The sequence below is a fragment of the Nomia melanderi genome, chromosome 7, assembly GCF_051020985.1.
Source record: "Nomia melanderi isolate GNS246 chromosome 7, iyNomMela1, whole genome shotgun sequence".
In the NCBI taxonomy this organism is placed as follows: domain Eukaryota; kingdom Metazoa; phylum Arthropoda; class Insecta; order Hymenoptera; family Halictidae; genus Nomia; species Nomia melanderi.
In genome coordinates, this window is record NC_135005.1 from 12,338,493 (window position 1) to 12,354,803 (window position 16,311).

Here is a 16,311-nt window from a genome sequence, read left to right on the forward strand (position 1 = left end):
ATTCCCTCGCTGCGATTTCGTTAGTCCTCTGCTTAGCGTTCCCGCGGTTCGTTCGTTCCCTAAGTTCCTTAGGAGAGGTATTACGTCTTCGTCCCAAACGAGGAGGGTCATCAGACACGGTCGAAACGATCGAAAACGCGTCCTTGAGGCGGTTGTTGTCAACTCGGTTACAGCTTCGCAGAATCCAGGAGCCGCGATCATCGATACGATACTCGATCCGTAACTTATCCAACCCGCGACCGACCACTTCCGTTATCCGCGCACGCGACACGCGGCGCCTGCGACTGCCGCGAATCCAGCGCGGAACGGGAAACGTAAATTTCGATCAACCATCCGCGCGTGCCGGCACGAGAACGAACGCGGCTCGCGCTGAAAAACCTGTCCGTAAATATCACGAGCAGGATTTATGCTCGGGGGATTACGTAACTTCTGATCGACAGTCGATTCGTCGGCGATTTCACCGGAGAGTCTAGCCGATCCCGCGATAGGATCTTCGTCGTCCGTTCATCCGTTCGCGTCCGTTCGGACATCGTGGCTCGTCCCCGGGTCCTCGATCACGGTGACAAGACGGCGAACCAGGAAACGCCGGGATTCGACCGCGCCGATTGGTTTCCACGGCGTAACCGCTGCTCGCGCTTGCTTCCCGCGGTCGTTTCGTCACGGGCCGGAGTTTTACGGGATCGGGTTTACGGGCATTGCGCGACGGTACACACACACCGTGTGGCGTAACGCGGACCTGTCCGCGGGGACAAAGAACGCTTTATCTCGGCCCTGTAACCGTGTTAACGCGTCGCCAAGGCCGCGCGATAAACCTGTCCCCCGCGCGCCCCGAGCAGATTCGTCGGGCGCATCGTGACGGATGATCCGGCCAGCCGAAACCACTCGATAAACTCGGAATTACGCTGACCTGGGTAATCCCGCGTGGAAACTGTTCGATTACACGCTGGCCGCCGCCTGCGAGTTCGTTGAATCCGCTGAGTCTCCGGTATCGGGGGGTTCCCTTCGTACGTACGACTGATCTAGAACTCTTCGTCGTCCGCGTTATGAAGCTGATTCCGTGTAGGATGTTTACAATCCGACGTTTGCCTGATATTTATTCAGCGGACGGTTCCTCGAAGTCCTTATCGGACGCGGATTATGTTTCTCTAGAGTTCAGATGAGACTCCGATCGTTTTACAGTTAGGACTTCAATAGGGACTCCATTCACGGTTTCTTTGTACCTTTCGGATTATAAAAGCGTCGAGGTATTAGTCCACTTTACGACGATCTTCATAAAATGTCCTATAAACGGGAAGATTTCAACGATAGCCTCGCCCAGGACGTGCGGGCGGTAGACAATCGGGAAGAACGGTCGTGGGGAATTCGGGATGAGAAGAGGGGCTAGTAAAGGATCACGCTCACGTGACCGGGATCCGTCACGTCGGGGGTGGCTGGCATTTTTCTCGGCGCGTAGCATTTTTCCTCGGGCGGGGCTGGTTGTACCTGTGCCAGAGAGTCCGGCGTAATAAATATCCGGGAACAGGACGAAGGGCGTAGCGGCAAGTGGGAGGAGACGGGACGGGCGGCCTAGCACCTTACCTGGCTGCCAGACGATGTCTGGCCCGCGATTTGCGTAAACACGCTCTAATTTATGGATGCCTCGGTCTCGCTCGCTCCAGGGTCCGCGCGTGAGCCGGCCGCGCCGCCCCCGCAATTTGCGCGGGAACCCCACGGAGCGGCGGAGATTAAGCTTCTCCCTCGTCTTCCGCGTTTATTTCGACAACCCCTACTTGCGGCTCTCTATTTCTTTGCGCGTGTCACGCCGCCCTCGGTTAATCGGGCACGATGATGGAACGGCGGCGGCCGGGACACGATAATTCTTAGCGGCCGGTCGCCGGTTATCGAGGATCGGACTCGTGGATCCGCTCGTTATCTCCGCCCGATAATTCCTGGACGACAGAGGAAACGTCCGGCGAATAGAACAAAGGGACTTGCGTCGCGTCGTCCGCGATTTTTCGTGAGATAGGCACACCGGCTCCGCCGCGGCTGCAGCGGTTTCTCAATGAATTTCGTGGGAAAGAAAGGGGAGCGAGGCGAGAGAATAGCTCGGACGGATGTCGGACGGAGGGAGACAGCCGCAGGAGAGATTCGAGGCGCCGATTGGCCCGAGGAGGATCGTGTCCTTGGTCCAGGGGGCGAGAATCGACGTGACGAAGGGAACCGAGCGAACGCGACGGGGCCGTTCCGCTGTCGACCAACCGGGATACGGGATTCCTTTTCTCTCCCTTCTCGTCGCGAGGTGCAAGGTCTATGGGGTTCGCAACGGCCTACCTTTAACTCGGGCTAACCCCTATAAATCCCTTCCTCTCGGCGGACACTTTTATTCATTCCATTCGTCCGTTGCGACGATCGTCGAGATACCCGCGGGATAAAAGCGCGCTCGGATAGTTATGGGTGGGACATACCTCTCCATCGTTCTTACAGTCGCAGGTCAGCCGGCCGTAATGGTCGCAGGAGCACGGCGGATAGTCGCACCTGTTCGTCGAGTTGGTCAGAACACCCTTCAGCAGGCTGCTCGAGAATAGTCCGAGGATCAGGCTTCCCAGCACGAACTCCCGCCAGGCTGCTCCCATTTTGCGCCTCGGTTGCCACCCCTCTCGTCCCTCTTCGTCTTCCTCGCCCGGCTGACTGACTCTAGTCCCTTTTCCTCGGCCCCTCTCGCCGACGCGAACGACGACGCGTTCACGCGCACGCGATCCCAGCTGATTCCGCGCCGAGCCGACCGAGACCGCGTTGTCCCGACATGTCTGCGGCTTTCGGATTCGCGACGAATCCAATCACACTGCTCTACCACGGAACCACCGAACGACGCGATCCCCTATCCGTCGAGACGCGATCCCGTACACGTACACATATACACCCGCCACTTGGACGAACGAGAACAGGGGTCGTACTCCCTTTTCTCTATCCTCTTCTCTCGCCGGTCTATATCTTACGCCCGCGTGGTACACGGGCACGTCACTCGCGGCACTACGTGATCCTGTCGGTCATATTGCCAGCCAGGACCACCACTTTCACCGGTTCAACTTTCGACGATGCGACAACTCGGTTCGTCATCCGAGAACCACCCTGTCGAGCACTACGATGTCATCGTCGTTGTTTCACGTCGCTCGAACGGAAGCATACCCGATCGCTCCCACGACGATCCCCGCGGCGCTCAACATCTCACCGCCGCCACCGCGGATTTATCTATTTCCTCGCGAGCACGCCGGACCTGCTGGAAGAACGACAGAAAAATGGTCAGACCCCTCGAACCGCCGACGCCGCCGCAAACCGCCCCATCCCCACGAAAAGCGGATTCTAACGATTCCTTTTTTCCCTCCCCGCGCACGCCCCCCCGCGCCCCGCCGGCCGGGAGATTTTTCGTCGACGCGCGGGCCTTGGTTTGATAAATCGAGCCACTCCTGCCCGACGTCGTTATCGTCCCGTAATGTATCTCCTCCATACGTAATCGCGAATATAGCTTTTTTCCCCGCTTTCTCTGCCCCGGCATTCCCTCTATTATTTCATTTATACGCCCCGTCCCGCTCGCGGATTTTCGATTCCACCCGGATAGCACGACCGTGCGACGTTCTATCGCCGGTACCGGTGAATCACTGGCGCGATGGAAAATCCTCGTGATCTCGCCGCGACGACAACCCCGTAATCTATCGCGACAATGCCGCTCTCCTTCTGCACTGTGTACCCTCGCATGACTAATTACGAACGTTCCGCACGTTATTGGCGACGTTGTCACATTGTGACTTTATCGGAACCAGGACAAGGGTCGTTCTGTTCCGAACGGTTTTCTTGAAATTCGCGCTCTAATAAATACGAGATTCTTCGCTTGCGAGGTGGAACGTTCCTCCGAGGGAACGTGTCTAGGTGGCTTTCGATTTTCGTGAAGCATCAGCTAAAAGTGATCCTCGCGGATATTCGCTATTCTTTCCGTAGTACGCGTTGAACGTTTCGAAACAATTCTCAATCGCAAAATACTGCTCTACCTAACGCGTTTCTCATTTTCGACTACCATTTCCACCCGTTCAACAGGATCGGTCAATAAGAAAAATACGCGTCAAGTATTTCCCTTAGCCACTCTCCTCTCTTTCATCACAATAGATTGCTGTCGCTTTTTGTTCCCTTGTTGACAGAGGTCCAAGGTCTTGACCCTTCCGGAAGCTAATTACCGGGAAGTAATTCGGAACGCCGCTGGGAAAGGTTTCTGCTAGATTTCGATCGCTTAGTCCCCATTCACGGGCTCGGTTAATTCAGCAGGCCGCGTTGCACGGTTCGCTCGCGCGAAACAAGGTGAAAGGTGGAAGAAACGCGCTCGATATTTCATTTCGCATACTGACCGAGTTGCGCGGGCGTCACGGGGTTTTATTAAATTCGACTGATCTGCATTTCGAAACCGGCGCTAGCGTGCTCCCTTCGACGGCGAATCGGTTCCATCGCGTTCCGTCGGTCGATACCGTTCCCGAAGTCGAACAATGCACTCCTTCCACCGGCCGCGATCGTAGGCTCGCGGTTCTCGATCGTTGGCGCCGCCCGAGGCGAGCGGAACCGCGTCATTCGCGTGCCTCTTTCTTGTTCTTAGCGGGCAACAATTTTTCCAGGCAGACGCGTAGCACGCGAGCCCTCGTTTAATTGCTACCGGCCGACCGTTGTGCAATTAGAAAGATCAAACTGTCGCGGATCCGGTCCCGTTACGAGCCGGGTCTACCGCCGACCCGCCGCGAAGAGTCGAAATGAAATTTGATTTCGAATTCACGTCCGCCGACTGGACGCGTCGATCGAAAGTTTCGGCAGTTTCCCGGCGAGCCCGACGGGAAATTTCGCGTGGCTAATTACGCGACATGCCAAAGCCGAGTGCTCGCGGGATGTACTCATTTTTCGACGGCATTTTTTGCGGACGTTCCCAGTCGCATCAAGTTTATTTTCCCCGAATGTTTTAATCATATCAGACGCGCGATATATTTTCCGCGAGACTGAAACGTATATGAATCGAAAAAATCTGCTCGAGCTCTCGGTGATATTCCCACTGGCTCTCAACCCTCCGATTTCCTCGAACCTCGATCAACTTCCAGAGAACCGATTACAATGTCGGCTGTCTTGTTACCGTTGGCAGGGGTCAATCAATGCTCGAACTTCTTTCATCGCGATTACGTATTCACCTTTCGCGGACACTCGCGTCGCCGCGGTTGGTCGAATGGAAATCGACGCGCGGAAAAACGAAAAGGGGGGAAAGCGGCGGGCGCGCTACCGCGTCTCGTAAAATGCAACGCGTCATGTGCTTAAGCGCGGCGAGGTCGCGCGCGTCATCGACGCCGTGTCGTGTCGCGTCGGAATCGCCTTGGCGTTCCTTTTCTCCGGCCTCCCCTGTGGAACACGTCCGTTCATTAAACCGCAATTTCGCGGCATTCTCGTCAGCGGGCCGGGTCGCCGGGTGTCACGGCGACGCACGTGTCGCCGACGTTTTTGCAGCCGTCGCGCGCGAGCGGCCGACAATGCGGTCGCCTTTAAATATTGCAGTGTTTAACCAACGCGACGCGCGTCCCGAAGAAAGGGAAACGAGCGGGAAAGAAAGGAAAGAAAAGAAAACTGTGGCGCTGCCACCGGTTCTTTGGCCGCGCGACACGGAAGCCCGGCATCGATTCGCCAGCGACGAGTAGCGGTCCGCTCTCGGGCACGCTTCCCTCCGCGGATTTCCGCGCGGGATTCCGTCGAACGCCGAAAAATGATTCCTCCCGAACGCGTCGCGTCGCGGCGGATCGGACCGACGGAGACGAAGAAAGGGGATGATCCGCGCGGACCAATGCACAAAGGAACACCCCCCCGGCGAGGCTCTTGGCCGTCGTTTTTAATGAATCAAGTTTCCTTTCGGAAAGGGTCCTCGAGGAGGAAAAGCGCGAGATGCTGCTCCCGCGAAAGGAGCGACGACGCGAACGAGAAAGTCCGCCCAATTCGAGCGACATGGAAGAGAATCCTTCCTTCGCGCTCTTAATTCCTTCCGATCCTTTCTGCTCCGCGCCCTTAGCGATCCCAGGTCAGGCTCGCTTTCGGCGATATCAGGAAACACGACGGCGAACGGCCGTGCCCCGTTGATCGGTTTAACGAGCGACTCGATTGTGTTGCTTCGAGGAATTGACCTCTTAGCTTGTAACGTGTCAGACTCCCTAACGTATTCTTCGACTCCCTTGAATTTCGACGATGTTCTTCTGTGATCTGATAATTATGGTTTAGACGTAGGAATGGAATATGGCTAGAATTTGTCTGTTTTTTCGGTGAATTGTTAATAGCGAAGTCGATCGTAGTTGAGAAATAAATCTCAGGACGAGGGGTTGAAAGGCTTTAACGCGTCATCACGCTCGTCGACGGGGTCTTCGTTAGTCTCCCCCTCCCCGCGTCTCCTGTCGCTGTTTGTTAATAAACGTAATTATATTTACGCGTCGCGAGGCGCGCAGGTGAAACCTGTCGGGGCCTCGGCCTTCGGATTTTCGTTCGAGCACGCGTTCACCTTCAACGGAGGAAATTCGTTCACCTCTTCTGTTCGAGCATCTCGACGGTGCAGCGAGGAACGTTTCTGAGGAATCACGCTCAGCGACTCTGAAGAGTTTTCGTTGATTAGCTTCGGAGAAACAGGCTGGCGAATTTCTTTCGCGAAACCTTGGAAGTCGGGCGTTTCGGATGTTTCAGCTTGGAGGTTTAATTATCGATTGTTGATCGACACGTTCGCTAATAAGTTCGGATGACTCGTGTATCGGCTAGTCAAATACTCGAGAGCGAAATTCCTGTCTGCCAGAATAGTCGAGTTCTCAAGTACTTCGTCCGAATGGACCGATTAAAAGACGATGACGCCGTTAATCCGACTCGCGACGCCTTTTATCGTGATTTCGAGCCTAACATCTGGTACGAACCGATCGCTACGAGCACTCAATGAGGGGCTACATCATTAAACTCTAAACATAGCTAGCAACCAACTTAGATGGACCATCGCGAACTTGTTACCTCTAATCGCGCACGTTTGATAAGGATTAACGAGAATCGTCGTTCGACGTTTCTAAATCGTTCGACTGGTTTACGACTGATCTACAGTTTATCATCCTCCTTCACTCGTGGCGCACGGTGGAACGATGTTATTTATACAATCCCGGTCGTGCGAGTCGCGTTCAATAAAATCCCCGAAACTCGCGCGAAAAACACGGGAACTTTCCCGGTTCATGGGGCATCGATGTCGGAGTCACGTTTCAACCGATCGGCACGAACGGGCGAAAAAATAACGGCAGAGGAATCGCGCGACCGATTACGAGCAGCAGCAGCCCGCTGCCGGCTCTATCTTCCGAATCCGCGCGTTCTTCGGCGTTCCCGATTTTCCCCCGGGGCCGATCGACACATTCGGGCACAAACGCGGCCGAGCGTGAGCAATTAATTGGCCACCGGCAACGGGCGCATCGCAGTTGGTTTCTGAGCGACACGCCGGCCGGGACGACTAACGAACAAACGAACCGCGTCGATCCGGGCCGGGGGGCGAGCGTACATACGTAACGAGGAAATCGGAGCCGAACCGGCGGGCGAGCTAGGCGGCTGAAAAGAGGGAAAATGAAGAAGAACCCGAGCGGAAAGGCGAACGAGAAAGAGGAAGGAACGCGCCGGGAAACACGCGCGAATCATCGGAGCGTGTCCGTGGCGTCGATCAGCTGGCGATCGATTGATTAAACATTTCGTCACGCTTGATTTGCCCGCGGCTAATGATATTCATGTATTCGGATCGGTTGTCGCCGGTATTCCGCCGATTCTCTTCGGCGACACGCGACGATGAGCAGACGCGCGAGCAAATCGCTTCCTATTACGTGACCCCCACCACCCCCGTTCCCGTCGAAGACACTTCGCCGTTCGGAGTACACGCGACGCACGCTCGCACGCGGAACCTCGACGGAATATGTATTCGAGTCGCGGAGCGAATCATTGCGTTAACCCTTGCCTTGTAATATCGGAGTGTTGGCGAAGACTTCGATTGGAATTCGATGAACTTGAGTATAATTCAATCCTTCCGAGTTCAAATTGGGTATTCGTTTTTCGCTAACACCAGCGGACGGGTCAGAATGAGTCATTCATGATTTCTTCTTTTTATAGTTGTTAAACAGATAATAGTAGTTTCTCTGAGTAATTATTAGAGAGATTGATGCAGCGACGCGCAAACTGAATTGACGATCAATCAAAGTCTGAATGGATGCACTCTTGGAGTTCCTACTTCCTTGAGTCAATTTAACTGCTCGGTAGTCGTGTTAATTAATATACTTCGGAGGAAGCTTGGATGTATGCATCTAGAATTCTTCTCTTTTTTCGATAAATTATTAGCGACGAGGTAGCTTCATTACCCACGGTTCAGAAAGGAATCGTAAAGCAAGGGGTTAATCCGCCCCTACGCGACGTACGGTGGCACGATGGGAAGGAACCGCGCGTTCGCGAGCGAAGAACACCGTTTCATACGTGTCTCGTTAATAATTTAATACGTCTCGTCACAGCGAGCCTCGAATTTACGAGCACGAAGCACGTGAAGGGTTCGCCCGGAGCTTTTGATAATCGTATTGATCACTGGACGCCTGGTTGCCGCGGTTTATGCATTATAATGTCGATGCACTTACTTAATTGGAAGCTTCAGTAAACCGTGCCGAGGGTTTTTTCGAATTTCTCGATCAACGATACGTTCAGCGCGGAGGGCACTTTAACCGTTAACTTTCGTTCCGCCGCACGCGTGCCGTGTAATTACAGAATCGTCGAAGAGACGTGGAAACGGATTCCGCCGTGAATCGAGTTCAACCTTGTTCCGTTCAAACGACGCACGGTTTCATTTCGTAATTGAAATTCCCATCCGGCGAGGGGTCCATAAATAATACCGAGAATCCGCCGCTTCGTTGTCAGACGATTTTATGAAAATTGGCAAGTGTAACCGGCTATTTTCATTGTCGCGAACCAGTGGCCGAGCATCAACAAGCGAGATCTATGTTAAATTACGTGTACCGTCGTATCGGACCCTATAATCGAACAATCGCACGAATAATTACACGTCTCAGTGTCCGAGAGGCACACGAAGAAAGATTGATCACTTTTAGATTTCCTACGACGTCGCCCGTAAAAGACAAACATTCCGATTTCCGCGATAAACCGAACAGGTTCCGCGCGTCATTTCGCTCGGGACTGTCCCCTGGTTTGGGAGGGTTAAACGAAAACGATTCCGGCACCGTGTAACCCTTGCCTGCCGCCAACCCCCGGCTTCTCCGTCTTTATTTCGCGACTTCTTATCTCAGTTTCATAGTTACCGGCCGCGACTTCTGCGAAGGTAGAGAGCGATTGTAATTTCCAGACGGCGATAAGGGTAAACGAGAGCTCCCGCGGCGAGCTTCGATCGCGGAGGACGCCGCTGGGCCGAGGGGAGGGCGGCGCGGGGCGAAAGTTCCCCGTGTAGGGGGATTAAGATCGGATATCTGGAACTCGGCCCGTTAGCTCGCGGGACAACGCTTAATCCCGCAATCACGGCCGAGCTTTTGTTTCCGATACGACGGAGGCCGGTTAATCGTTTCGAGAAAAACCACCACCCCCGCCGGTTAAGGGTCGATTCGTTGCCGGCCCTCGAACGACGGTTTCCTCGGGGGAATTCGAGGCGAGAGACGGCCGCGGCGGCTCTATCGTTTCGAAGGGGCTGACGCGGATCCTGAATTATGTATAGAAACGACCTGCCGCGGTTGCGGCCCGTCCGAAAATGGGATTTCGAGAGCCTTCCTCGGGGTCGTAACGGGGAATTTTTCGGCGGCGACGCTTCGGGACGAATGATAACGCCGTATAACGAACGAGCGTGAAGGATCCAGCGTTGATAAGAAGTTTAATGGAATTGAGTGACGTTATCGCGGAGAGAGTTCGCTGCGTGTAAACGGATTTTCTTTGGAATATTCGTAACTGTTAACCCGTTAATCTATGGTAGAGTTGGAGGGTTTCGAACAGTATTTAACAAATGCAAATGTTGCTTGATACTCTCAAGTTTCAGTGAAATCTTACTGTTGTAACTGCGACCGATTAGAGTATATGTAGATAGAACGAAGGTGGGATTTGTTTCTTATTTTAATGAGTATTGAAGAATGAAATGTATCGAGAGTAATTACGAAAAGTCATAGTGCAAGTTAATCTACTTTTTGAGAAGCAATAATTAGTAACATATTCTTTAAATGGAATGCTTCTTTGGGTCAATCAGTCCGCAGCTTGTGACGGAGAATTCGATTATCTAAGAACATTAAGCAACACCGGTAGCGTTCCTTCGTAGAAAACCATTCATCGATCATTATCCGATAACCGTTACGATACGAAGACAATGACACCGGAATCATTCCGATCTACCTTCCGAGCGCGTTTAATACGATCGATCCGCGGCACGACGAGATTCCGATCGGACCCCGCGCGCGGCGGCTTCAAACGTCCCGAGCGCATTAATCCGCGGTAAGTGGCGGCAACGACTATCATTCCCAGCTCGACCCACTTTAATTAACGTCCGATCATTCGACTCGTCCCACGAATCATACGAATAGTCCATTGTCCCCTCTCGAAGGAGACATCGAGCGAGAATGCGAAACAGAAGCCGCGAGGTCTCGGCTCGTCTCCGACGCTCCCAATCGGAATTCCGTCGCGCGAGATCGAGGCGCCGGGAAAAGTCGAGCGGAAGATGCGAGAAGATTTCGCGTGGAGAAACCGAGGAACTCGTAGACATCGGAAACCGATGCGGGACGGCAGGCTGCAGCTGCGGCAGAAAAATTGTTGCCGGTGCAGGTCCGGGGAGAGATCGACAGCTGCGGAGCCGGTCGACGCATCTGGTGCAAACAATTTACGATACGTCGCCGGTCCGTTTACTGTGAGCGTTCCTTCGCCGGGAATTATTATTACGAACGAGTCTCGACGCGAGAGACGAAAATCGAGAACAACGTCGGAGGGAAGCGTACGAGGAGGAAACGAGCGGCTAATTTAATTGACGCCCCCCGGAGCAGGTTCCTCGAGGACGGGCCTCAGCCGGCTGACAGCCGGCGGGGCGCGCGACGCACGCGGCCGCTCCGCACGCACGCACGCACGCACGGAGACGTGCCACGTGGGAAATCATGCGTTACACCGAATCCTAACGCCGATGTCCGCCGGACGCCTGGTGTCATCGTATCCCCGTCCGCGGGCACGGCTCGTTTTCGCGACGCCGGTGGTCCCGGGCGGACGCGAGACGGACGCGACAGCCCGCGCTGTGTCGCGGCCCCACAGGCACACCCACTGTTCCCATCGTTCGCGGAACAGATTTCGCGTCCTATCGGCGGTTACGCAACGAGGTATCCCTCCCTCCCTCCCCCGTTGACGAGGATGTTCCGTGTGCCAGTCGATCGAAGGTCAGGCGTTCTCCGGTGTTCCAGTAACGCTATGGATCCTCGCGGCGAACACCGGCTAGAACGCCCGTGTAACCTTTCGATCGCGTGATCCACCGGTGAATGATTTTTCTCCTTCACTGGGTACCGAAGCGCGCTCGCGCTGTCTCCAATCCCGGAGACAGGCTCCCGTGCCCGTGGACTTTGCTTTTTCGTTTTTATTCTGTCGGTTGTGTAACTCAACACTGCCGGCGACGCTGCGCGGATCGCAGCTGTGGGGACAGAGGACGGAGATGGGCCACTGTCGACGAGAGATTTACCTCGTTGTTACGATCGAGTGTACTCGCGACGCGACGCTGACGACGCGCGAACAGCAACTGGCCGCCTTTCGAATTCGCGGCTGGTTTGCACCTCGACGTCGGTTATCGCGCGACACGAGCACCCCCCTCCCGGCGCTCGCTCCCCACCGCCGCCTCGTGATTCTTCCTCCTACCCCGTACTGTCTCCACGCTTCTCTCTCGCTATCGGCCTGATTCTCTTCTCCGCCGCCTGTACCCCCACCGAGCGGCAAGTGGACTACCCTCCCTCGCGTGCTTTTCAGTCGGTCTCTTGCCGTTCGTGGTCCACGTTCCTCCTTGGCCCCTCGGATCTTCTTTCCGGGAGCCGACTGTTTTCGAGTTGCGAATTCTGCTGTGCGGAGACTAGTTCGTTGGGCAGACGGTTCGATCGGTTGACAGCTGTTGTTGGTCATTGGCCGACGTAACAATTGATATTAGGTTTACGGATATTTATTGTATGCTTGATTCTACTGATAGGGAAATTCATGTTCGTTGGCTCGGATTTTGGAAGTTGGATGTCCAAAGATGATCGAGATACTGATGTTTGCATTAATCAGATGACGTAAATGTTTATGAAACGGTGTTTGTAATATTCAGGACTGAAATCGACGCGTTTCGCGGACCTAGCGTTGTCTGATGGGATTCGCAGTCTATCCGTTTGAATCGCGATGCTTTATCAATTGGAGACGCGACGAGATTGAGGAAGAGCTTAGCAGAGTCGATTAGAGCGATTCGAATGAATTAATGTTCGCAAGTTTGTCGATATTAATCTTTGTAACGTGACTCGCTGGATTTCTCTTGTCAAGATAGAGTCTTAATATAGATTTCCGATGATTAGCGGGACTAACCTACAAAGCAAAGATCGCGATCACGTCATTCAATGTATCCTTCATACATTCAGCCAACTATTGAAGTCTGTACTCTCTGCCACGAGATTCTGTATTAACCCTTTGAGTCCTGAATGCTCCCAACGGAAACGTTCCTTGCACGGAATACTTCCTTGCTCATCTGATCGATGAATTATGTTAATTCAAGTTATAATTTATTCGAAATTGTCATTCCTCAGTTTCACCAAATTCTTAAGAAACATATATTACGACTTTCGCTGGACGCATATGTGCGTCCACAGCACTCAAAGGGTTAACTACGAAACTTTCCCATCTACTGATCAAGTCAATGCATCTCTATTAACCGCTCTAAGCCTTTCCCCCGTAGCGTCGCGTTACAATCGTTGTATACGCCCCCACAACACTTAAAGGGTTAACTACAGAACTTTCTTACCTACAGATCAAGTCAATGCATCTCTATAAACCGCTCTAAGCCTTTCCCCCCGTAGCGTCGCGTTAGAATCATTGTATACGCGCACACAACACTTAAAGGGTTATCTCAGAAACTTTCCTATCCGTAGATCAAGTCAATGTATCTCTATAGAACGCACTAAACCTGTCCCCCCGTAATGTCGCGTTAGAATCGCTGTTCAAACTGCGCTCGCGAGGTCAGCCTATCGTCGAACAGGATACTTTTCATCTGTTTTTCGCGTGCGTCAAATCGATCTGCCCTTGCACTCCTCGAGTCACGCCAGCCGGATTTGTCGGCGCCGCCTCTCTCCGCGCGGTCCTGTCGCGTTTACTCGTTTTCTCTCGCGGCGCGTTCGCTGCGGCGTACCGCCGGCCCTCTCGCATGAAATATCCGCGCGTAAACGCGGGTCACGTATCGAGCTATGCCAACAATGTTCCGCGGGCCGCGCAAACTTCTGCGGCTACGCGCGAATGCAGGCTCCCCGTTGTTCGGGAACTGCGAGACCGCGTCCGCGATACGTTTTCCCTCGCGGCCGCAAAAGCTGCGCCGATCGCAGTTGATCGAATTAGCGGGCCGCGTTTAATGGGATACGCTTCGGCCGCCTAGTTTTCGTCTTTTCACTTTCGATCGTCTGAAGAGTGATTTGGAAACTTGTAGACGGTTGAAACAAGTGGACGGTTTTCGCGCTGCAATGCGTCGATGAGAAAGAAGGCACATGTAAACCTGGTTAGGTTTAATAAGTTTTCAGGCCCACCTATTACTCACTTTTTCAATTTCGATTGTCTGCAGAACGATTTTGAAACTTGTAGATGGTTGAAACAAGTGGACGGTTTTCGCGTTGCACGGAAACTTTCTGTTTAGGTTTACTAAGTTTTCACTTTGTCACTTTCGATCGTTCGAAGAATGATTTTCAAATTTGTAGATGGTTGAAAGAAGTAGACGGTTTTCGCGTTGACGAGAAGAAAGACACTTCTGTTTAGTTTTATCAAGTTATCGTCGGCATTTGGCTAATTTTCAACGGTGTATTATATGAGGGAGTAATCTTGCATGCACGTTGGCTATTACGAGATTTGTCACTATGATTGTCTTGTCCACTCCGTGAATCATTAGAATAATCTGTTTATTAAAACGAGTTGGATGCTTCGTTTCGCTGGGAATGTAGGGATTTTACTGTCTAAATAGGAAAACTCATTAGCCAGGAAACGAAAGTTCCACCGGGCTTATTAAGAATTAACTTTTTTTACTCTGGCAGTTTGTAATTCGCTTAACAGCTTTCGTAACTCGGGTTGAAATAATTTTCATTGTCAGTTACGGGAAAGATGCTCTTCGTTTCCCTTTCAGTAGAATAATTTATTGAATTGCCATCGTTATTTTCATTCAATCCACGTTGAAAACATTTTTAATTGGAGTATCTATTCCGCGTTGCGATATGCTCGTAGAATTTTTCTGTTCCAATCTATATGTGTTCAGGATAGTGTGTACAGAACGATAACGATAAGTAGACAGCTGACGTTATACGTCTATAATTATTTCCGACAGAATTTCAATTAAGTTTTTCATACACTTTTTTAATTTGTCAAGAACGTCGCGCGAAGAATCACACACCTGCGTGCTACTTGTGTCAATACAAAAAACCCGAAAAAAATCTACATTTGCATATGGATGGGCAATTCATTGATAAAAGAAACACTGACTCATTGATTTTCAACACACTGTCAGCGACACTTACGTGATCGCAAGTTAACGAGTTGCTTCATTTTTCACACTATTCTTCAACCGAGCATCGATTATTCCAGTGAAAAAGAAACAAAAATTTAACTAGGTAAAAATTACGCTTAGACATATTCACCACAGAATTTATATAACAGAGAACAATAAACAAAGGCACAATTTTCACTCAAATTTAATAGATACCTCCCTTATTCATCAAACGTAATACAATCCTTCACACAAAAAAAAAACAAATTCTCGTTCATCGTAAATTAGCAGTTCGTACAGAAATAAATTGCACGCTCCAACGTTTCCGCCTCATTGCGATTCAACGCTATTATTTCATCGATCGGATCGTCCCCTTTTCATCGTACTCTCGCTTTCTCCGTGTCGCGTATGCGGACTCCTTATCAGCCGCGACCGATAAGCCGCGATAACGCCGTTGAATCTCGAATCATTCGCGACACCGATTGCTATTTTAAGCGATCGTTGAACGTTGAAATATTTTTTCGAACCGCGGCGCGATGGGATTTTGAACGTGTTTCACGTTAGAACGACCCGCCGGGCACTTCCATCGTTCCTCTATCACCTGTAGCGTGTATCCATTGAAACGCGATGCTTCGAGCACCATTGTAAGGAGAAAGGAGTAAAAATTGATTTCATTCAGCCCGCAGCGTGGAAATTGAAAAAGCTCGCGCGGATAATGCGATGGTCCCGATATCGGGATTCACAACAAGAGAGTCTTTTCATTCAAATTATCATTCGATTTTAATCGGTTCGACGCGTTTCAATTACGAGACACGCTCTTTTCGATGTCTTCGAATTACTGCTTTCCCGTTCCAGAATTAACTGATGAACTAATTAAATGATGCAACCGTTTGTACACTGCCGTTGAAGCGAGGAAAATATGATGCATCCTTTCGCTCGCGATAAACGTATTTTAATCTTCCAAGCTAAGAGACAAACAACTACGCGTATCCGAGGGAACACGGTAATCAATGCGAATCCGCTTCGCTTTTTCCGAATTTTCGTTTTAATTCGCGAACCGGACGCCCGATTACGCACACGGGCACCGAAATAATCCGCTTTTCTATAATGGCGATCACTATTTCCTGTTCGAGTCACCTAATCCTCGATTCCCGGGCCGCAGCCGACCGTTAACGAAAGGAAGGAAAAAGGAATAAACAAAATGAAGCAGGAACAAAGGGAAATAAAAAAGGAAAAATTGTACGCGAGCGTGGGGGGGTGGATCGTGGAGGAAAAGTCGGGGAAAGGAGGGACAGGAGCCGGCCGCCATTTTTCGAAATCCACAATGCCGTTCGGTGGTCTCGCGACGGGGAAGCATACGTTTGGATTAGCCGGGTACGGACCTTCTTCCGCCGCCCACGCCACTTCTTCTCCCTCCGTTTCGATTTTCCACGTTAATTAACGGGTGATTAATTATGGCGAGCGGGACCGATAAAAAGCTTCCTCCTTCGCCGGGAAATCGCGGTATGCTGGTCAGTCAAGAGCCACACGATCATTTACCGTCCCTTACCCGTCTGTTTTTGAACCTTTTC

At 51.9% G+C, this 16,311-nt stretch overlaps 2 protein-coding genes across 5 annotated transcripts in view; one reads left to right on the plus strand and one right to left on the minus strand.

Moving 5' to 3' along the window:
• hiw (MYC binding protein highwire) overlaps positions 1 to 16,311 on the plus strand; it is a 421,563-nt gene that overhangs the window by 18,606 nt on the left and 386,646 nt on the right. The window lies entirely within an intron of this gene.
• LOC116430478 (uncharacterized) overlaps positions 1 to 16,311 on the minus strand; it is a 200,342-nt gene that overhangs the window by 8,098 nt on the left and 175,933 nt on the right. For 2 of the 4 annotated variants that reach the window (XM_076368980.1, XM_076368981.1), the window contains one exon: positions 2,445 to 3,256. In XM_076368980.1, the coding sequence (XP_076225095.1) occupies positions 2,445 to 2,612 (168 nt within the window). In that variant the 5' untranslated portion in view covers positions 2,613 to 3,256. Of the gene's footprint in view, positions 1 to 2,444; positions 3,257 to 11,725; positions 11,805 to 16,311 lie in introns of those variants that run through there. The other 2 variants (XM_076368979.1, XM_031984693.2) reach the window with 2 other exon arrangements.